Source organism: Coccinella septempunctata, chromosome 7 (assembly GCF_907165205.1).
Source record: "Coccinella septempunctata chromosome 7, icCocSept1.1, whole genome shotgun sequence".
NCBI classification, from domain to species: Eukaryota; Metazoa; Arthropoda; class Insecta; order Coleoptera; family Coccinellidae; genus Coccinella; species Coccinella septempunctata.
The window spans coordinates 3,506,047-3,529,247 of record NC_058195.1 but is presented as its reverse complement, the minus strand read 5'-3'; the positions used below and the strand labels follow the sequence as shown (position 1 = coordinate 3,529,247).

At 38.6% G+C, this 23,201-nt stretch overlaps 1 protein-coding gene across 10 annotated transcripts in view; it reads left to right on the top strand.

Moving 5' to 3' along the window:
- Positions 1–23,201, top strand: part of LOC123316273 (putative polypeptide N-acetylgalactosaminyltransferase 9) — a 124,803-nt gene that overhangs the window by 74,960 nt on the left and 26,642 nt on the right. For all 10 annotated transcript variants that reach the window (XM_044902261.1, XM_044902258.1, XM_044902251.1 and 7 more), the window contains 2 exons: positions 15,206–15,761; positions 19,093–19,201. In XM_044902261.1, the coding sequence (XP_044758196.1) occupies positions 15,443–15,761; positions 19,093–19,201 (428 nt within the window). In that variant the 5' untranslated portion in view covers positions 15,206–15,442. The remainder of the gene's footprint in view (positions 1–15,205; positions 15,762–19,092; positions 19,202–23,201) is intronic.

The window sequence follows — 23,201 nt, the reverse complement described above, 5'->3', positions numbered from 1 at the left end:
TTGCTTTAGTATGTTTCCGACTGAAAACATTTTCATTCAAACATTTTTTTTTATCAATAATTCATTAATGATGAACCGGTTTTGAGAATTTTAAGCGGTTTTGTAGAGAATATAAATAACCTTCAAACTAACCAACATTCGGCATCTCTTCCCTATTCATAAAACGTTGGGGGTTGACGCCGTCTTCATGGGGGTCGTTTTTCTGGAACAAACTCATGATGAAAACAGAAGTTAACCTGTTTTTTTAAATCTTTGAAAACTCTTCGTTTCTGAGTCCTGTGGGCTTTCAAATTTTCGTTGGGACACCCTGTATAATGGAGTTTTAGCTTCTTCTTCCCCAGATGTTCGCTTCAACGAACAGCCTGGTTGAAAGATTTCGATTGATCCTGATTGATCTTGAAAACTCATTAATGATTATTTCATAATATAGCATGAGTCTCTGACTTGATCAAAATTTTAACAGTGGATTATTGAGATCAAAAGAAACACTTCTTCTTATACCATTTTTTCTGATTCTTGCCTGATAAAAATATATAGCCTTTAAAAGTTTTCATGATGACCTGTGCCATCCCTGGAAAGACGAAATAACCTTCAGAATAACTAGCTAAATCTGTGATACTACACATCTGTGGATCTTTTAAACAGAGTTGTATTCAGCCAAAGTACCCAATTTTTCAAATTTCACAGATACTTTTTAATTTTTGAACATCAAAGTACTCGAAAACTGCGCATTACACGAGAAAATATGAGGAATACTCTTATTTTACAAAACGTTCAAATATTCATTAGATGGCGTCCAACTTAGTTTCAAGAGTTGGGCTGCTTGAATTTTTGGTATTTTTATGGTACGTAATGGTCATAATGAGATAACTGGAAGACGTGGGTGATGTCTTGTGTTCGAAAAAGATTCATCTAATAAATGAAAAACTATATTCCAAAATTCATTTCATTCGATAAAACCCTTTGTGAGATAGAACTAAAAATAATTTTTTTTTGTGGTTTTTCAACAGCCTGTATCTTTTAAACCGAGCCGATTCGCAAAAAATGGTAAAGGAAAAAAGTGTTTCTTTTGACCTCCAGAATCTACTGTTAAAATATCTGTACGAATCAATGATTCTCCCTGTAGAATGATCTAAAACCCAAAGTTGAACACCACTGACCCATAATGTACGTAGAGGGATGAAACCTCGAATACAGAAGCCGTTGGCAGTACAGAAACCCCTTGTCTCTCTCTCCATTCATCTGCATTTAATAGCGAGTGAACGACTAACCTCGTTTCTTTTGTAACTTCTAATTACCGAGACATCGTTTTTGTTCAGTTGAGACAGGCTAAAGCCGGGATGAATTATTGGCAAATTTAATTATCGCCAGTCCAGAGCTGGGCTCGGATATAATAGGCCCTGTGGTACTTGGCGCTGCTAATTTTCAATGAAAAACCTCTGAATCGAAACCAAAGTATAACCTCAGCAGAATCTTTACTGTTTATATCTTGTAAAGGTCTCGGTTTAGCACAGTACCTGAAGAAGACTTTTGTCACGAGCACGTTAGCAAATCATGTTGAAGCCGCGACTCACTGCGCTATAATTCGATGAAAAACCGAGACTCTATTGACATTTTCGATTAGCGACCACAGATCCACAGGCATACATTCACGTAATTGTTGAGCCAATCTAAAATATTATATTATTGAAAATACTTTGAAATGTTTAAATTCTGCCATGTGATTCATCAGAATACACCAGTTGCTATGTCTGCTAAGAAAGCAGAAGCTGATAGATTTATATTACGATTGAATCACCGTCAATCCCATAGATAGAACTTCGTCTTGGGCAACGATTGTTCGGGCTTCTTCATCCAAATCAAATGAGGTTTTATCTGATTGCGAAAACCTCTCAATCCGAATTAATAATCCTCGTTAAAGACCATTCAAGGCTGATCGAATCTGGACGTCATTATGCAATCGCGTAATTGATTAGCGGATCTTTGACGGTAGATTCACCTATAGGAAAAATGATGGTACAGATGACATTGAGGATTCTTCGGACCGCTCTTCAAGGAAAACAACATTTTCCGATTATCACATGCGATGACTTCAAGCGTATAATGTCAAATTGAATATTGGTTGATTAAACACACAGTGATTTATACTGCCTCACTAGTTACTGATGGTATTCATGAAGCAACAGAGAAAATATCATACATTTATTCATATTGAAGTGAAAGGTTAAATGTGAAGTATGTTTGAATCTAGTACCTACCTAATTCTCATACGAAATGAAATACACAACAATAATGAATTACTATATATTACGAAAACTTTCATTTTTACGAGGATGTATTGATATCTAGTTAGTCTAGACCAGTTCCATGCGGCGCATTATACGAGAAAATATAAAGAATACTTTCATTCTACAAAACGTTCAAATATTCATTAAATAGCGTCAAACTCAGTTTCAAGAGTTCTTTGGGTTTTTGGTATTTTTATGGTGCGTAATGGTCATAATGAGAAATCTGGAAGATGTGGGTGGTATCTTGTGTTCGAAAAAGATTCATCAAATAAATGAAAAACTAAATTCCGAAATTCATTTCATTCGATAAAACCGTTTCTGAGATAGAACTAAAAATACCATTTTTTATGGTTTTTTCAACAGCCTGTATCTTTAAAACCGATCCGACTCGGAAAAAAATGGTAAAGGAAAAAATGTTTCCCTTGACCTTAAGAACTTACTGTTGAAATATGTATACGAGTCAAAGACCCACCGTGTTTAGGGTATACCAAATTTCTTGATTTTGGCTATGTCTGGTATTTCTAGACAAGATAAGGAAAAATGTTGAAAGCAGTCCTGATTTTCGTGAAAATTCCATTAGTTGAAAATAAAAAAAATAAACATCTCGAGGCTGAAATGAATCGATAGAACTTCAGTGATCCATATCATTTGTTGAGCGGTATATGTACTTTCGTAGCTTCTGTAGCGGTTTCGGTGGTTCAATCCTGCATCTCGCAACATCACCAAGAACCAACGTACGATAAGTTTTGTACACAATACGCAGACAGTTCCAACAACCGGCAGGCCAGTCCATCGCCCTCCATATCCAATTATGTGGTAGTCAAATTATAAGGTGAGCCTTCAAGGTTGATCGGACATATACCTGTACAGGCCGCAAAATCTCAAAGAATAGGAACAGTTCGCACTTATCGTCTTGTTTTTATGAATCGCATTATAATAACTGGTCAGAGGAAATCGATACGCGAATTACGGACTGGTTTTTCGATGAACAGCAGGCATAATACCCCAATAGAATGGGCATTCAATAGGGAATGCTCCTAACGAAGATAAAAATGGGTAATTAAAATTTAAATCGTTTCATTTCAATTGCACAAGTTGGCAACATCGACTGAAATATGCCTTGATGATAGAGGACAACAAATACATTATCTTGATGAGATAGACAAAGATGGCTGTGTATGAAGTCTGTGACAAACGAGGAAGGTCATAAAATTTTATGGGATTTTTATGGCCGGTTGCAGTTGAGGCTCGCCAGGAAGTACGCGCCTGTAAATCAACAGCTGTTATTTTATAAACAAGCTGATCGAACATTGTTCCTTTTATTTTCTAGTAGGCGCTGTTGCCATATCGTAAACTTGAAACCAAGTGATTTAAATTTTGAAACTCCATATTTGAAGAATGATTTCCAATAGTTTCCGCTGTGCATTTGAAAAAATCATGAATGAAACTCATAATTATTCAGTTTATACTTTCATATGCAGTGATAACTCAAATTGAGGAGAATTCCCCATTATGAAAAAGAATTTATTGCTGGAATGAACAGTTTTGTGAAAAATTCTGTGTCAAATGACATCAAGAGCATCCTCAATCGGAGGTACAAAAGAAAAGACACAAGTTGTTTTGATACCAATCCAAGAATTCAAACTTTAACACCCTGAATCTCGAAAACGAAACCTATTCCCTGTTCGTTTGTACCTTCAATTTAGAAACACCCTGTACATGGAAAATCCACCAAGAATTCTAAGTCTTTTTTCAAATATTCCACAGGGGATCCTGAGGATCCTCTTCAATTTTGATTCTACCTTCATGACTCTCCATTTGAATTTACCAAGAACCGTCACTTGGAAGTCCTTTGTTGTCCTTTGAATGAGAGCGCATTTTTTCTCCGAAATCGCTTGAACGAATGACGATGATGAAAAACCAACAATCCGCATAGTCCGCATAATTCATTATTTATCCACGAAAACCGAAAACAATGCTAGTTACACATCGCCGAAAACAAAACAGAGCGATATTTAAACAAATTTTCTGATTGCGAAATCCGACAACGGACAAATAGAATGGCATTTTAGCAGACCGCACATAAAATGAACACGTCTAATCATATCCGACGGGTCGTTTCGAAATTCGCAACAGATAAAAGCCATTGTTTACGGTTTTCGGGATAAATATTTGGTGGCAGGTGCACCGCGTAAATTTGTTGGCCCTTCAGCCAAATTACGGCCATAATTTGCACGAATGTTCGAAACGTTTGCATCAAATTTGGTCCTCTGGTGAAATTTCACAGGTTGAAAGAAATATTAACGTTATTATCAGCCTAAAAACACTCGAATTAAAGACAAAGACTCACCCTGTATAAATACAGGGCTCGATACAGGGAGCGTCATAATTCTACATATATTTCAACACTCTTTTGGTTGAGTGAAACCTTTACCACTTGGAATTCTTCCTAGATACGAAGAAATACGTCTTTTGACCTCGAAAATCTACTGTTAAACTTTTTGTTCGAGTCAAAGACTCACAGAATTTTTTGCTTCCTCTCACTATTTCGAAGCAAGAAGCTCCATCAGAACAAGAAATCATATAAAAATCGATCAATTAGTCCTCAATACAGCATCCATCAGATATAATATTAATTCATCCTCCTTCTAATCTTGTTTCAAGCAAAAATAAAGAGAATTCATCTCATACAATGGAACAACTCCACCTCCCCATTAGATGAAATAAAAATAAACAACATTCGCGATCTGAAACGCTGTTCAAACACATTTACCCAACATTTAATTCTTCATTTGCAATATTTTAATAGGCAAGTAGGTACTTTCTAGTAATATTCGAACCATCGTTAATGATTTTTCGTTTCCATGTATTCGGGTTGTGAAACTGGGCATCGTGTGTGTACAAACATTTGTGTAAATATTGGTTGTGAAACGAATTATTTGTCTAATGTGTTGTCAACTCATTACTGTCATGGGAAAAGTTGTCGAACGATATATATGAAAGGTCCATTAGGACAATTGGGCGGAAAATTGATGAAAATGGCCTTTTAAGTCATATTGTTTCATGGGGTTCCTTCTTTAATCATCAGATGGCCAGGATAACTTTGTATACGTTAACCTTGTATGTTTTATGTTATCGGGAAAGAACAAATAATATTATGAGCCTTTCCATGTACCATGGGGAATTGGAATTATTCTATTGGCAATCGTGACGTTATATTTATCGAAATTTGACTTGGCATCGTTGTATGAGTAATGCACCATGTAACCAGAGAGTTTATTTCAGGTTTCACTCAACGGTGACGAATAACTAAGGCACTGATTCGATTTTGTTTCACCTGTTTCGAGGATATAGTAACATTTTAGTTTTTCTGCGGTAGATACATTTAAATTTGGACATTACGGACCGTCTTCAGTTGTGGAAAACGACGTAAAACCATTCTTAATTTGGAAAGCAGGAGTGGCACCCTGTTCTATCCAGGTTCCACCACTGCTGTCCAATTCTTGGCTGGCTGGCGTGCAAACACGCTGGAGCTCGAGACATCCGAGGAAACCCTTTAACAATGTGTAAAAGAAGGAAACCAAATAACATTCACAACGTAACCGAAGCCCAGCTCATGTAGAGTTCTACTGCATTCCACTACAAAGTATGAATTAACCACTGATACAGAGAAAACCTCGGTGAGAACATTACCTTGATCTTGGGCTAGAGAAATAGCTCATCGTTTGATGTTTGTACGGATTGAGAACTTCATGTATGAAAAATATATATTGAGATCAACTATCCATAAAGATACGCTTGATTTTTTTGGATTTTCTGCCCTCCCTGTCAAATGCCACGCACCTGTTTCCGAAGCTGCGAATTGGTATGGGCTAATCCGGTGTAATTCCCTCGTATATGCTGTTCCGTCCAGACTGATCGATGTTTTCCGTACAACGGTATCACCGTGATCCATCATAATTTATCAACGTTTTTGTCAGGTCTCATGTCACGACTTGTTGACATCGAGCCTGTAAGCTGAATAATATTCATCGCCCATCATGAAAAACGTCGTAATTGATGATGGGCGAGGATGAACGACAATTAGAACAAGCAGTGATTGTGCCAGATCGTCCTTTCAGACGCCTGACTTAGGTTCGGTGATTGACAATGCCGTTTATGACGTTTTTGGTGATGCTTCAGCTTGTTTTTGGGGCCATTCGATATCCAGAGGTTTCATAAACATTGCGAACAAATTCAGAATAATAGTCTCTAGGTTTTTTGAAGCCCGAAAGGTCCTGTTGGACTTTGTTCCGAAATTGTTTGTTTCCAAGATACAAGGCGTTACATTTTTCCAAATACATAACAAATTCGGCCATAACAACAAGGTGAAAACGCAATTAATCCACCCAAGGTTTTTTAAAAACCTTTCAGAGCGTTCGAATGTAAAATAATGGTTGTTATGGTAATTGACAGTCAAACTGTTTGTTTCGCTAGGCATAGCCAGCGATCGGGACCAAAAACGCCTCACATACTCGAGTTAGGCAACCTAACATTCACGACTAAACATATATTATACTAACTGATCCATCGACTGATCATTCAAATCCAGAATGAAGAGTAATTCCGAGACTTACGATAACTGCACGTTGAAGGGACTTTACACGTGTTTCGAATCTATAGTTACAGATGAAATATCCCCCTTCAATCCGATAACTTTTCGACCGTTGCTAGTTGGAATAAATCTCATCTTGTCCTGATTGAACCCATCCATCCTGGTCCCTTTCCCGGGCCATTCTTCAACAGCCGGAGAACCCCCGCGTAGATTCCAATTTGTTACGGTATTTTTCACGAGGAGCGAGTACGTTGCCATGGACGGAAGATTGTTCGCCTATGGGCCGGAGGAGAAATCTAGCTGGAAATGAAGAATGACGGCCATTCGACCCAGTCTCCCAGACAGATAGGAGTTCATCCCTTATTTCGGTTCGACTAGGATCGTTTTAGCGGGAATAATATTCCGGCTCTTTTATTTCAGCATCCCATCGCTGAAGGAGTTTCAGAAAATCTTGAACTGCTACCTATTATGGCGATGAACCTCCCTAAGACACTTCTTGGTGGCTCAAAACGTCTTTGGAGCGACAAAACATTAACTGCGTATTTGAAAATTTGTAGTAGCTTTGCGTTTATCCACTTAACAAAGAAGAAGAACATTTGAACAGAGACAATATCCATTCATTCATGAGAATGAAAGGTCACGTTTGATTCTGGTAACTCCTGTAGGTACCAAACTAAATGAACAACGATAATGGATGATAACATAATGGAGATTAATATCCGCCAACGCTTTTTTTGTAGGCATTATTAACACCACTAAATGGATTGGAAAAATTGAGTTTTCTAATCACAGTCGTCTTTTGGGGACTCTATAGACGGATGTGTTCTAATACATAGTCAACTCAAGAATGATTGACTCGGGTGGTTATGGAAAATCGAATTGTTGGTTATACCCTATTAGTTGAGATTTTGTGTTGCGGAATTATTAGGTTGGTATTGTGATCTAAAGACCTATTTATTGTATGTGAATCTATGCACTGACCGACGATAATTTGAATTGTGTACTGCTGTTTATGTTCTTAATTTAATCGTAGAAATTGTATGAATTTTGAATGCTGATTGATATGCTTTGAATTTGAATATTTCTTCTTTTCGAATACTTTTCCAGAGTATTCATATATTTCGGTTCTGTGATTGAAACTACAGAAATTATTGAAGATTGTTTGTGACCAGATATCAAGCTGCATCAGGACTTTCAATGCCTGGGATGTCAATCATTCTTGAAAGGACAATTAGGCCCGTTTGCACCAATCCCCCTTAAAATGAGTACTTAACTAAGCGTAGTTTAAAGTTAATGGATGCTCAATTTTATTGTCAGTTGCACGACTGCGGCTTAACAGAATCTTAAGTAAGGGGCCCTTAAGTTTTAATATCTAGTGATATTTCAGTTTTTTATTTTGGTGTAACTTCATTCTAGTCCAATAAAGCCTTTTCATTGGTTGGCCGGTTGCAGATGATCGTTGTCATTTCATTAACCTAACTTTATTGTCCTGTCAGTCAGTGTCAAGTACTCTTTTATATTATTATCAAAGAGTGACAACTTTTTGTTGCTGAATTAGCATTATTATTGATAATGAAATGGATTGTCAAATAAATGGTACTTGACGTTATTAGAAAAACCACAGCAGTTCTGCAGCCAGTTTATGAGTTCAACAAATTATTTTAGGTTAGAATCCCGCCCTTAAATACCTAAGTGGTCATTACAGGAGCGCTTGAATTTAAGGCTAGCTTTGGCCATTTAAATGTCACTTAACAGTTCGTGCAACGTAATTTAAGTTAAGGGTTCATTTTAAGAGACTCTTAACACTAAGTGCGTTTGGTGAAAACGGGTCTTATAGTAGCTTATTCCCGAAAAACTTCAGTGTCAGGTTCCCAGGGGTGGCATAGTTCATCATTAAAGCCTAAAATAGTTATATCTTTTGATCTAAGGCGAATCGGAAAAAAATGGTAGAGGAAAAAGAGTCTTTATTTTGACCTCAAGAATCCACTGTTCATATTTCTTAGGCACTCATTCTATTCACGTTATGTTTCAGTCTATTTTCATGATGATATGAGGATATAGAACATCGAAAGATTATGAGATTCATAAAAGATTCCTAATCCTCCTAGATTGCATCCTGTACTTTCATTCCCCCAGACATTCCGTAGATCACAAAGAACAGTCGATGACAAAGCTCCTGCTCCAACCTTGTGTATGATCGCAGCATCCTTCTTCTAAAAATACCGAAGATACGTGACATTCAGATAGATCATCTTCATCTTACCTTCAGTCACGAGCCAGCTCACCTTCGGGGACCTTTTGAAGTCCCTCTCGCCTTAGGTAAATAATTTATACGCGCAAATGGAGTGGGACGTTGCTCTTAATCGCCGATTCAAGAAAGAATTGATAATACGGCTCCACGAAACCGACAGGGAACGTGAGGAAAATCCCGGCTCTGTCAAAGATTAAGCGACATCTACACTAGATCTGGAGGAGATAAAAAAGTAACAGAGATAAGAGAACTGCGATGATTGCAAAAAGGAAAACTTAGAACATAAGCGGGTGCAATCACTTGGAGAAATGAACTGTTCGAAAAAAGTTGGGTATATTGAATTAATTTGAGTTTTTCTTCAGAGGAACCCAATTTCCTCTTTGTAAGGGTCTTACAGATAAGTACGAGGATTGATATCTAGTTAGCCTAGACCAGTTCCATGTATAAAAAAACATTGCGTTACCATAGAAACGAACAATAACTCATTAGAAGTGTCAGTGTGAAGTTTGAGGTCAAAAAAATAACCAGAGTCACGCAATAAATTAAAAGAAAGAAAAATTGGAGTATCGAGCCATCATCAAGATCAAGTACCTGTATTCAAAAGGGTTCAGAGGTAAGCAGATTTACGAAGATATGCTTAATACCCTTGGTGATCAATGTAGTTCGTATGCAACCGTGAAAAATTGGACTGCAAGCTTCAAAAGAGGTAATTTTCCATTGAAGATGATGACTGATCGGAAAGGCCAGTTTCTGTGTCAGTCCCCCAAAATATCGATGCACAGTTCATGACATGATTTTATCAGAACGTCGAATTGGGCTGAAACGGATATCTGAAGCACTGAATATTTCATACGAACGCGTTCATCATATAGTTCACGTCAATATAGACAGAAAAAATTGCTGCAAAATGGATCCCCAAATGTTTGAATGTTGACCAAAAGCGTGCGAGGGTAGAAGCATCGCTTTCGATCTGTGCTCGATTTGAAAACGATGTAGACTTTTTAAACCGAATTGTTACTATGGATGAGACTTGGGTACATTTTTACGATCCAGAAACAAAGCAACAATCGATGGAATGGCGTTACTCTGGTTCTCCAAGACCTAAAAAGTTTCGTGTACAAAAAACTGGTGGAAAAGTTCTTACTTCAGTTGTTTGGGATTGCCATAGAGTAATCATGATTAATTTTTTGGATAAGGGTAGAACAACAACCGGAGATTACTGTTCGACATTACTGACCACTCTACGGGAAAAAATTAAAGAGGAAAGACGCGGAAAGCTATCCAAACGTGTTTTGTTTTTGCAGGACAACGCCTCTGAACACAAATCTCATGTTGCCATGCAAAAAATTCGTGATTTAGGGTTTGAATTACTAGAACACCCCCCTTATTCACCAGATTTGGCTCCATCCGACTATCATCTCTTCCCTCAACCGAAAAAAAGTTTAAAAGGTCGTAAATTTTCTTCCAGCGAGGAGGTAATAAAAGCTGTGGAGCTCTGGTTTGCAGAGCAAGAAGAAACATTTTTCTAAAGGTCTAGAGACGTTGTAGGTACGCTGCAATAAATGTATCCAATTAAGAGGAGAATATGTTGAGTATTGAAATATTTTGGGCTAAGAATTTTTTAATATATCCTGGTATTATCAAAGCACTATATAGTCGAAGAATTGTTGCCTATATTCTCAAGCAGTCCAGTTTCGAAAAATCTACCCAAATCACCCTCCAACGTATCAACCCCTCATCACCAGCACCCAAAAGAGCCAGTTTTCAATTCCGACCCTTGTTCGTATGATGGAACGAAACCAGGCGTGATAAAAGCAAACGTCATGTAACGAATATCTCCAATCAACCGTACACACGAATTTTCAGGCATTTTCCTGCGAGAAACTCCGGTTTTGAGTCAAATGACGGGAAACAATCCTCGAACCTTTCACAACTTCAATTTCCTCTCGTACGAACAGCTCTAACGGTGTTTTCTTGCCTTCCTTAAGGCGAATCTCTCCCTTGTACTGTCTCTTCAGGATTCTCTCTACTCAGCGGCATCCAAGTGTAAAGCCAGCCACATACTTCGTGTGTTCAATTCGTCGAGTATAATTTCAAGTCTATTCACAACTTGATTCAGGTCCCCATGAATCAAAATCCGAATCAAGTCATCTTCATGCGTCAAAGCAATCATTACGATGACAGATTTAAATTTTACTGGATTTTTACTTCATTCTGTCAAGGGGTATCTGAGTGGAATCCTCCATCCTCATAAATAAAAAACGTCAACCGAACCGTCATCTAAATTAAAATAAGAATGTAACCAATTATACACCGTTTACGTCCGTTCTGTATTCCAACGAAAAAATTCAACACGCAACAGCCAAGCCGAATAAATTAAACCGGTATAAAGCCAACAGGAAAATGAAAATTTCAATTTGCAGCGATGGACGCGTTAAGATTTCAAGACCGGCATAAATTATAAAAATAAGCTTGTTGGACTCTTCCACGGATTTGTTCGTTTTCCCCCATGAATGCTGATAGCCACGGTGGAGTAATTCAACCGGTGGCATAAAGATAACATGGTCAAACTACGACGATAAGCGAAATTTTCCCTCCTTCTTTCAGCCCTGACACTCTCCCATCGATCATAATGTTCGACGTAAGACTGCGCTGCGGGAAACTGATCCTGGCCATGATTACAACCGGACTTTATCCCCCCATCGCGGCGCAGGTCACGCGTTTAGTTCAATTTTGACGTAAAGGAATGAATGGCCGAAAAACATGACACGATGCATGATTCCTCTGATGATAGTACGAGGATATATTGAAAAATTCTTAGCCTACTGAAGAACCAAACGAAATTTCAATGTCAAAATATTTTATTACTCAACATATTCTTCTCCATGTTTTTCAAACATTTATCCTTACTTTCTGTGTCAGGCTAAACTATTTGTGGGGCAAATCTATTTTGTTTTGTAGCACCACGTTCATTATATCTGAAGATTTGCACCAAGTTTAATTCTTAATAGACGATCACATCTATGCACGTTAAATTGAACCCTGATCATCGATAAACCAGACCCATTTCTATGCTGTGATTCATACACGTCAGTACAAGGTTAGATCTCAAACAGTTATTTTTCGAAATTGTTCCTTAAGAAATTGTTTCCATCATGGATGGTGTACCGAAAGTTGAGTACGACACTTGTGAAGATCTGATGAACATTTACGTCAGATGCGTCGCTGAAAATGCGATATCACGATTCTTTGGAGCTTGTAATACACCCTACAAGGGGATGGTTAAATGTATGAAGAGACTGTATGAGCTTGAAAGTGCTGTAAGGAAGGAGAAATCTAAGAACTGGGGTAGGGAATACCGTAATACCAAATGATATCCTAGTGGAACATATTTGAAACAATCAACAGAAGACTATTTGGTTTGGTGTGATATCTGAATGTGTTGTAACCATAGCCTGAGTCTTTTTGATATTCGTGAATAAAAGTCTCTTTCAAAGGATTTCTTAATCATTGTAGTATTACTTGTGTACTGTGTATAAATAAAGGGTAACTTAATTAAGATTTCTAGTTTCTGAATGAAAATTTTCAAAACATTTGTGAGCTCTTCTTTACTGTCAAAAAAGGTGAAGAGTCTCTGAACCGATAATGAAAAGGCCTCCTGCAATGAGTCGGAACTCGAATAGAAAGGGTAGTAAAGCTCTTTTTTAGATTACTGCAGTAATAGCGTGCAAAATAGCGAATCATTTATATCCTCTTCGTATTCTTTCCCCAGAATGTGTACCATGCAAGCAGGCAGACAAATTAATACGAGCAATACAACATGGGGACGTATTTCATTAACAGACCGGCTTTTTTGCCTGTTAAAGGATTCCATTAGCAGCTGATGAGAAAATATATTATGGGAATGGTGACAATTAGTTATTTCATCCGGATGCTGGCTACCATTATCATTTTTCCAGAAAGAAATATACCGTTAGTTCAGTGTGGTTTCAATACCAGACTGCCGCGTAAAAAAAGGTTCTTTCAGAACGAGAGAATATGGTATAATAGGTGGTCGTTGGTTGTACGCCTCGTTTTCCTGAAGAGAGCGTGCCATAGAAAACATATTGGGTGCAGGTCCGGTCTCGATGCTACATTATTGAATTTGTTGATAAGAAATTATTGATTATGAAATTTTCGGTCCATCTCCTTTAAACATGTTCTTATTTCTAGAGTTAGGACGTTTTAAATTGCTTGAGAGTTATGGCCATTACAGAGTAATCGATCTTATTCTCACAAAATCACGTAACAGGTTTCGTTCATATAAAATGTGTAGTTACAGTTGAGGTACTCGTTTGCCTCGTGAAATATCATCTAGATAAGTTTTTCGACTTTTTCTCTTGGACCGTATCAGTGTAGAAAAATCATGTTTCAACCTTCATTCGGTGACTCAAAACAACAATCTCTAAAGTTCATTTTACTGGTTGATCTTTAGGATTTTGATGCCGAAAGTGAAATGCAACAATCAAACCTCTATCACCTCATTGCTGAAATTGTGTAGGTGTAAACTGTCTCCTGAATTATGTTAGGCGTGATGTTGGTTGATTTTGTAGCTTGTTGAAGTTTGCTGAGTGAATTGTTTTACGATGGTGGTGACAACTTGATGGATGAAAGACCAACCATGAGAATGTTTCGTACACTTTGCATTTTTGATGAAAAAAACATTTAGCGTTAGTGAAATATTGAACGATAAGAATATTTCATGAATTCTCCATTTTTGATAAGCTATTTGAAGTAATGGTGAAATTATGTAGCTGTAAAAGTGCCAGCTATCCGTCTTCAGAGTACCAAAGTTTATAGGTTGGATTGTAGCTCCAGCCATTCATTGTGTGTGCGTGTGTCGTGTGTCGAGTGTCTTGTGTCGAGTGTCTAGTGTCGAGTGTCGAGTGTCTAGTGTCGAGTGTCGAGTGTCCAGTGTCTTGTGTCGAGTGTCTAGTGTCGAGTGTCCAGTGTCGAGTGTCCAGTGTCGTGTGTCTAGTGTCGAGTGTCTAGTGTCAAGTGTCGAGTATCGTGTGTCGAGTGTCGAGTGTCAAGTGTCGAGTGTCAAGTGTCGAGTGTCAAGTGTCGAGTGTCGAGTGTCGTGTGTCGAGTGTCGAGTGTCGTGTGTCGAGTGTCGAGTGTCGAGTGTCAAGTGTCGAGTGTCAAGTGTCAAGTGTCGAGTGTCAAGTGTCGAGTGTCAAGTGTCGGGTGTCGAGTGCCGAGTGGCGAGTGTTGTGTGTCGAGTGTCGAGTGTCGAGAGTGTGTGTGTGTGTAATACTGAAAGTTTGAGTTAAGTGCAAAAAGTTCGCTTTCTTCCGCATATCCACTTCAATTTTTGAGCTGTGTTTATGCTCAAGACCGGAGCAATTTAATTAATACTTCGATTTTGAATGGTGAAAGTTGGAGTATTTCCGATCGATTATTATGAATAGAACCTTATGTGAAATTTGCATGGGATATTCATTGGATATGTGATATGTATTGGAGCACAGCCAAATACAATTTGAAAATTGAAATCACACAGAAGAGCCTGGATCTCGTGAGAAATCTCGCAGTATGAACCGATTAATTGTTTAAACATTAAATATGTAATATTCATGTGATGGCAGATTTGTCCAACATTCTCAAGAATTAAGATTTAAGAAAACTAATCTAATTAGCGATTAGGTGAAAGCCAACTGCCAATGAGAGTGTAATGGTGAGTTTATGCAGAGTTACTAAGAACTTACACCTAAGAGAGGAACCAGTTTGATTGGCCGATGGCTTCCACGTGTTTGGCATGTGCCTATGAGATTGTTTTTATTAGTTGGTATCAGTTCTTTGTATTTCTATGTTAACCCACCCTCAATGAATTATGGATTATTTCATTACTCATTGAACAACGTAAAAACGTGATCAAGCTAATGAATTTCTTATCTCTACTCTCCGCAGCTTCCATTTTGGAGAGTGGGGATTCCTACCCTTCATATTTTCAAAGCGTAAGAATAACTCTGTGATTCCCACAAAACCGTCACATTATCCTGTCATTCTAACCTAATTTTTTTCTCGTTTCAGATAGTTCCGATCAAAATGCACCAAAAGTACACCGACGTAGCCAAAGAGCCGTCTCCAACTGAACTAAACCATAGCGTCGTCCTGTATACTGAGATAAGCCTGTGATAAGCCTGCAGTTTTATCGAGACCTTATCAGTGGAGATGAAATGCTGATCAAATAAACTGCGGCGGATCAAGATTGAATGCAGCATTGCGTGCCATTGTCGAACATAGGTGCTCAGGTCTAGCACGGTGAAAATGGGTGTCTTGTGGAGAAAACGCTCGGTCTTGCTCAAGATAGTGGTAGTGGGAACGACGGTGTGGTTCACGATAGCGTTCTTGTTGTACAGTGATAATAACAGGAGTGATGAGACTGTGGTGGAGGAAGTGATGAATGACTTGAGGCATCGGGAGTACGAGGGAAGGGATAATATACCGATAAGGCCGATGCCGCTGAAGCAGGAGGAAACAAAAATGAACGAGGTGGAGAGGAAGGAGTCTGATAGTGTCCTTTTGCCACCCCAGAACATGGCAGGGGAGATGGGCAAGCCGGTGGTACTGCCTGCGAATCTTTCGAGTAAGTTTTCACATCTAGAACACTTTTGATGACCAAATTTCGAAGGTATTCTTACTCTAAAGTACTGACAATGGTCATCCCAATCTTCTTCTTGTACGAACCCTTCAAAAATCGTCTTGAAAATGAGGTGAAATAGGATAAGAAGAGAAGCTCTTCGTCAACGTAAGCACTGTCTCAATTTTCTACTCTGTTTTCGTCTCAAATTGTCCAGTTTTGTTTAGTTATCTTTCGAGTAAGTTTTCACATGAGTTCTTGGTCATCCAGAGCACCTTTGATGACCTATTCAAAGGTTTTCCTATGTGGCATTCTTCAATCTCCAGTTATTGAACTTGCATTAGAAAAAATATAGGAGGCTACCTAATACATTGAGTCTCCAACCTATCAAACCTTTCATCAAATCAACTATACCTACTGAAAAATGCAGAAAATACTCTAAAGTACTGACAATGGTCATCAAAATCTTCTTCTTGTACGAACCCTCCAAAAATCGTCTTGAAAATGAGGTGAAATAGGATAAGAAGAGAAGGTCTTCGTCAACATAAGCACTGTCTCAATTTTCTACTCTGTTTTCGTCCCAAATTGTGCAGTTTTGTTTAGTTATCTTTCGAGTAAGTTTTCACATGAGTTCTTGGTCATCCAGAGCACCTTTGATGACAAATTCAAAGGTTTTCCTATGTGGCATTCTTCAATCTCCAGTTATTGAACTTTCATGAGAAAAAATATAGGAGGCTGCTTGATACATTGAGTCTCCAACCTATCAAACCTTTCATCAAATCAACTATACCTACTGGAAAATGCGGAAGAATACTCTAAATAACTGACAATGGTCATCACAATCTTTTTCTTGTACGAACCCTCCGAAAATCGGCTTGAAAATGAGGTGAAATAGGATAAGAATAGAAGTTCTTTGTCAGCACAAGTATTGTCTCAATCTTCTACTCTGTTTTCGTCTCAAATTGTCCAGTTTTGTTTAGTTATCTTTCGAGTAAGTTTACACATGAGTTCTTGGTCATCCAGAGCACCTTTGATGACCAATTCAAAGGTTTTCCTATGTGGCCTTCTTCCATATCCAGTTATTAAACTTCCATGAGAAAAAATATAGGAGGCTGCTTAATACATTGAGTCTCCAACCTATCAAACGTTTCATCAAATCAACTATACCTACTGAAAAATGCGGAAAAATACTCTAAAGTACTGACAATGGTCATCCCAATCTTCTTCTTGTACGAACCCAAAATCGTCTTGAAAGTGAGGTGAAATAGGATAAGAATAGAAGCTCTTCATCAACATAAGCACTGTCTCAATTTTCTACTCTGTTTTCGTCCCAAATTGTCCAGTTTTGTTTAGTTATCTTTCGAGTAAGTTTTCACATGAGTTCTTGGTCATCCAGAGCACCTTTGATGACCAATTCAAAGGTTTTCCTATGTGGCCTTCTTCCATCTCCAGTTATTGAACTTTCATGAGGAAAAATATAGGAGGCTACCTAATACATTGAGTCTCCAACCTATCAAACCTTTCATCAAATCAACTATACCTACTGAAAAATGCTGAAAATACTCTAAAGTACTGACAATGGTCATCCAAATCTTCTTCTTGTACGAACCCTCCGAAAATCGTCTGGAAAATGAGGTTAAATAGGATAAGAAGAGAAGCTCTTCGTCAACATAAGTACTGTCTCAATTTTCTACTCTGTTTTCGTCTCAAATTGTCCAGTTTTGTTTAGTTATCTTTCGAGTAAGTTTTCACATGAGTTCTTGGTCATCCAGAGCACCTTTGATGACAAATTCAAATGTTTTCCTATGTGGACTTCTTCCATCTCCAGTTATTGAACTTTCATGAGAAAAAATATAGGAGGCTGCTTGATACATTGAGTCTCCAACCTATCAAACCTTTCATCAAATCAACTATACCTACTGGAAAATGCGGAAGAATACTCTAAATAACTGACAATGGTCATCACAATCTTCTTCTTGTACGAACCCTCCAAAAATCGTCTTGAAAATGAGGTGAAATAGGATAAGAATAGAAGCTCTTCGTCAACATCAGCACTGTCTCAATTTTCTACTCTGTTTTCGTCTCAAATTGTCCAGTTTTGTTTAGTTATCTCTCGAGTAAGTTTTCACATGAGTTCTTGGTCATCCAGAGCACCTTTGATGACCAATTCAAAGGTTTTCCTATGTGGCATTCTTCAATCTCCAGTTATTGAACTTTCATGAGAAAAATATAGGAGGCTGCTTGATACATTGAGTCTCCAACCTATCAAACCTTTCATCAAATCAACTATACCTACTGGAAAATGCGGAAGAATACTCTAAATAACTGACAATGGTCATCACAGTCTTCTTCTTGTACGAACCCTCCAAAAATCGTCTTGAAAATGAGGTGAAATAGGATAAGAATAGAAGTTCTTTGTCAGCACAAGTATTGTCTCAATCTTCTACTCTGTTTTCGTCTCAAATTGTCCAGTTTTGTTTAGTTATCTTTCGAGTAAGTTTACACATGAGTTCTTGGTCATCCAGAGCACCTTTGATGACCAATTCAAAGGTTTTCCTATGTGGCCTTCTTCCATCTCCAGTTGCAATTTGGTCGAAATTCCAGGGGTTGTAGCTCTGTCATCTTGAATATGTTATATAGACAATTTTGATGACTTTTACCTTCTCTCAAATGAAATCCTCGCCCGTTTCATATACCCGATTCAGTTCTGCATTCCGAGGAAATCCAGCAGCTTGCTATAAATTCTGATCTGCCCCCAGCAGGACCAGCCGGTTCAATGACGCATGAAGAACCCTTTGAAAATTATCCCCGATCGTACCTTATCCGAAACCAGTCCCCGTTTTCTGTTTTCTGCGAGGAACTGGATACGGCAGAGATAATAGTGTTGCGTAAATTGTTCCCGAATCTCCGAAGGGGTGGGGGGAATGGGATGGGAACGTTCCCGAGTCCCGTGAAAGGCCCATTCCCTAGGGTCAGTCGGGAACAGTGGCGGGATTCCTTAAAGGATCTGCGAAAAGGGGAGGCGGTCCAATTCATACGGGAAATTATTATGTAGATTGGAAAAGAGTTTTCCGACGGTGATAATGTAGTGTTCGATAGGTAGTATTAGATAGAAATTCTGTATACTTCTTTATCCCCTTGAATTTGTATTCAGTAGGGAGCAGCTTTTATAAAAATAGCAGTGAGTCTAACATTAGAGGTTAGAAGGCTAGCACCAGAGAAATGAATGAGTTATTCGTCGAACTGAACAAAAAATTCATTTTATGTACTGCTTCGTTAGTTAATAAATTGAGTTTCACTGCGAGGCAAACTCAATTAATTTCCTTCCATTTTCCAGAGGATGTCAAGGCTATGGTTGATCTGGGTTGGAAAAACAACGCATTCAATCAATACGTCAGTGACATGATAAGTGTTCACAGAAGTTTGCCAGATCCAAGAGACGAATGGTGAGTATTTATAATTGTTATATCAGTCGCTCCAACTGAAAAATGGCTATAACTAGAAAAACTAAGAGCAAAATCCTCCATATTCGTTTACGTCTTGCAATGACCCCTAAGCTCGTTGAAATGCTCATGATATGAGGAGATTATTAGGACACAGGAACAGGCATATCCCAAATATCGTATCAAATACGTAATGGTTACAGAAAAATGACACATAAAGTGGATTCAGGCATTCAGGATGAGTGTGACCAATTTGCACAAAACCGAGCAATTTCTCAGAGTTTGTGTTGTTGACACTATGCTTAGTTGCTGGCGCAGAAGCGATTTATTTTGATCGTCAAAGAGTGAGGTTAACTTCTGAAACTTTAGTTTTTGCTTCTTTCAATTGATTCTCGTCCGTTTCTCACTTATTTCATCAGTTTTGCATAATCAGTTCTTCTCGTCCTCCACATAAATGTTGACCGTCGTCGTGTGCCATGGCGCAACTTGAAAATTTACGAGTACGTCAGGGAAACGGCCGTTAAATCACCATTATTCCCCATTCAAACTCTCCAATTTACCGTCGGAGATAAACAGATTTTCCGGACCTATTGCACCGTTCCGCAAGAACTGAAATCTTCGGAGAACGACGCTAAAACTTTTACGACGACGTTAAATTCGGACAGAGGGCGTTGTAAACGTTTGTTATTGAAATGCTGCTCGGTTCTGTTCGTTCTATAATTTCGCTATTGTCGTTGCGATTTAGCGGTTTTGAAGGTCTGGTGTTCGTTGTGTCTTGTTGCATTTAACGGTTATGGTACGTATGAATTTTTCGGAACGGTTTAGAACAAGTAGCGTTTGGAAGTGTCAAGTGAGTTGTGACAATTTGAAGGTTGTTCTATGTATTGATCTAAAGCTCTGTCTGCACTGTAATGTGTTTTTCAGGTAGGAAAAACTGCTATTTAGGTTGCGCCATTTTGGTCCTTCCAGAAAATGTTTTGTGCGTCATCGTGATGGTGAATACGTATCAAATTTCAACTGAATGAGGTTCCAGAGGTTTTAACCGTCAGGTTTTTACCTGAAAACAACCGAATGAAAAATAATTCATAGGGTTTTATCCGTACGGCCACCGAAAGTATCATTGTGTTGCTTTTCGGTGCGAAAGAGAACCTGAAGACGTGTGAAAGGAGCCTAAAATTCCGAATTCGAACCGAACAGATACCAAAGCGATTTGTTGCAGGATAGCTTGGGAAAAACTGAACTTTTTAAAAAGGAATTTTAATCTTACCATAATTTGATCGCCTCCATCCTTTTCATTCGGTTTTGTTCGGAACAAAACGTCATTTTTGTGATGCGAATTGAAATTCTAGGAATTTTTCTTCATTTTCTGTATTGTTCCAAGAATCTCTGGTTTTATAAGGTTTCCCGGAAGACGGAAGGAATTGTTATCGAGTAATGATGTTCAATTATCCAAAAATATTGAATCGAATTCTTTTCGTCTCTATGATATCTTCTGTTTCGAAGAATTTTGTCGAGTCAGCTGACTAGATATGATGGAAATCTGATTTGTCTTTGTTTCTTCCAATTTCATGGAAGTATATATAAACTAACGAGGAAAAGCTACAGGTTTATGTTCATTGGAAAGGAATTTGAGCGGAAGATCGAAAAAACGGTAGATTATTTCCTATTTCTAACAAATACAAATTGTCCCAACAACATCAGGAATAGATATTTTTATACAAATGTACGAGGGCGATCGAGTACTACTAGATAATACCCAGTAGCGTCTGCAGGTCCAGTAGGCAATGAGAGTTCATCAATTCCAAACGTTTTTCCGTCGGGGAAGAAGCTGTGTTGCTCTGACGAGGACAAATGAGATCGAAACCGTGGTCAGCATCTGCTCTTCTTCGCTGGAACGTTCTCCATTTAGTGTCCCTGACGTTGGCAAATTGGCTAGCTCAATTAAGATCGTAACACTTGTTTATATACATAAAAGCAGGTGGTATGCGTCTGAATTTTATCCCTATTATAATTTCCCCCACCCCAGAAGGGGTGGAATGTCCCCCAACGCGATACAACACTCTTCAATCAAAAATACTCGTAGCTCCCAGTCGAACAACGTGCCGATAAAAAATACATGGTGCCTCATCCCCAGAACGTCGCAGTAGTAAATCTCCCGATAAGCCCCGACGCCTGGCGTCGCGTCCACCCCCGATAGGGATGCGGACAGATGGAAAGATACGAGCCAAACCGTCTCAGTCGCCCACACGACCATATGTGCGATCTTCTGCATGCATAAGGGATGTATGCGAGTGCCACTGACACTGGTTGAACGTAGTTTGACGCCGTCGGCGTCCCCAGAATGACAATTAGATGTCAGGCAGACACGAGACGGATATTCTAGGTTAGATGCTCCATCTCGTGGCGTAGTGTTTGCTTGGTGCGATATAATAGCCTTTTGAGGGGTGAAAATTTCAGATAGATGTAGAAGGTAATGTCCATCAAGTGTCACTCATCCCAATAAACACAATCACGTGTCGTCTGTTTTTCTCCAGCTTTCTTTATTTCCGATATTCTTTTTATATATTTATTTATTTAATAACAGAAAAGAGTCGAGATAGATAAACCTATGAGACTCAGAATATAATGAACAAAAATGAACACGAAACACACAATAACAAAATTGTTCTATTCCCGTTCTTTGTATATATGTGTATATATTTTTCAACTCATATTGTTTAATATCATGTCATATAAGTGACAATGCAATTGTATGCGCGAAATGGTCTACCTCGATTTTTGCTCATATTCTGACTCCATCTTGCTGACTCTGCGCAATGAGGTCAATATTGCCAGACTTGAGCCAGTCAAGGAAGAAGAAGAGTGCAGAGGCCACGCCCCTCTTTTGGACCACAGAGTAAAAGCGATGCCGGTGAGAACACACTTCGAGCAGTCAGTTCGTTTCTGATCACTCTAACGAAATCAGCCATACCTAAGTTGCCAGCACGCTCTACGCTGCTCTACGAAACTTACACACAGTACACGTGCTTCCTACACTAGTCTACTGGTAAGTCTACTTGCATTATTGATACTTAAAGTGTTGTGTCAGTGATTTGACCATTACTAAAGGTTTGTATTTCTCAGTGCATATATCTCAATTGTTGTGATAAATTGGCCATACTGTAAAACTGAATTAGCGATCCGATTAATTATACTTCCATTCATCAATTGAATTTATTTCAAAAATAAACTGCCAAAAAAATTCCTTATGAAGAAAACAAAGTATGGAAGCAAAGAATCAGATATAAAACAAAATGGGAACTGATCTACGTGTATATAAAGTTAAAGCAAATCAAACATTATTCAACATTAGAGAATCTAAACGATTTTTGGATGAATTCCAGACTTGGACTATTCTGTTTATTAGGAAATGCTGCCTAGGTGTTGTGAGGAACTGACACCCTGTGCAATATTAGTGCCTAGAGGATTGTTCAGGCAGTGAAACAGACCGAGGACCCTCAATCAGTCCAATTACAAAATCGATCCTTCTTTCAATTTAATCCTAGTTGGGGATTTGCCCGAGCGAACCTTCTAGAAGTCCTCAGGGAACGACCGGGGCCATTTTCAACCATTATGACACACGTTAGGTATATGCACCGAGTTGGAGATTGGGAGAGAAGTGAAACTGTCACGAACTGTGTCGAGCGCCGTAACACGTTTCGTCAACTATATACACCCGACTGTTGGAGGAGTAAATTGGCGTAGCGTAAAAAGGTGTCGGAAGGACTGAGCGTTCGCAGGATCGGACTGAACTTCGAGAGGTTGATGACCTAGATTCATTCCCGAGTTGACAAGTTGCGTCCAAGTTGACCTTCGAAAAACTCCCAAAAAGATGGGATCAAGAAAAGTTTTTCTTTTAGAATATTCGTATTTGGATCTGTGACGCCTTGGAGTACCCGAAAAATTCGAAGCAGTGTGTAAAAGCCTCCATACCAACAACATCAGCACTATAATGGCTCTACAA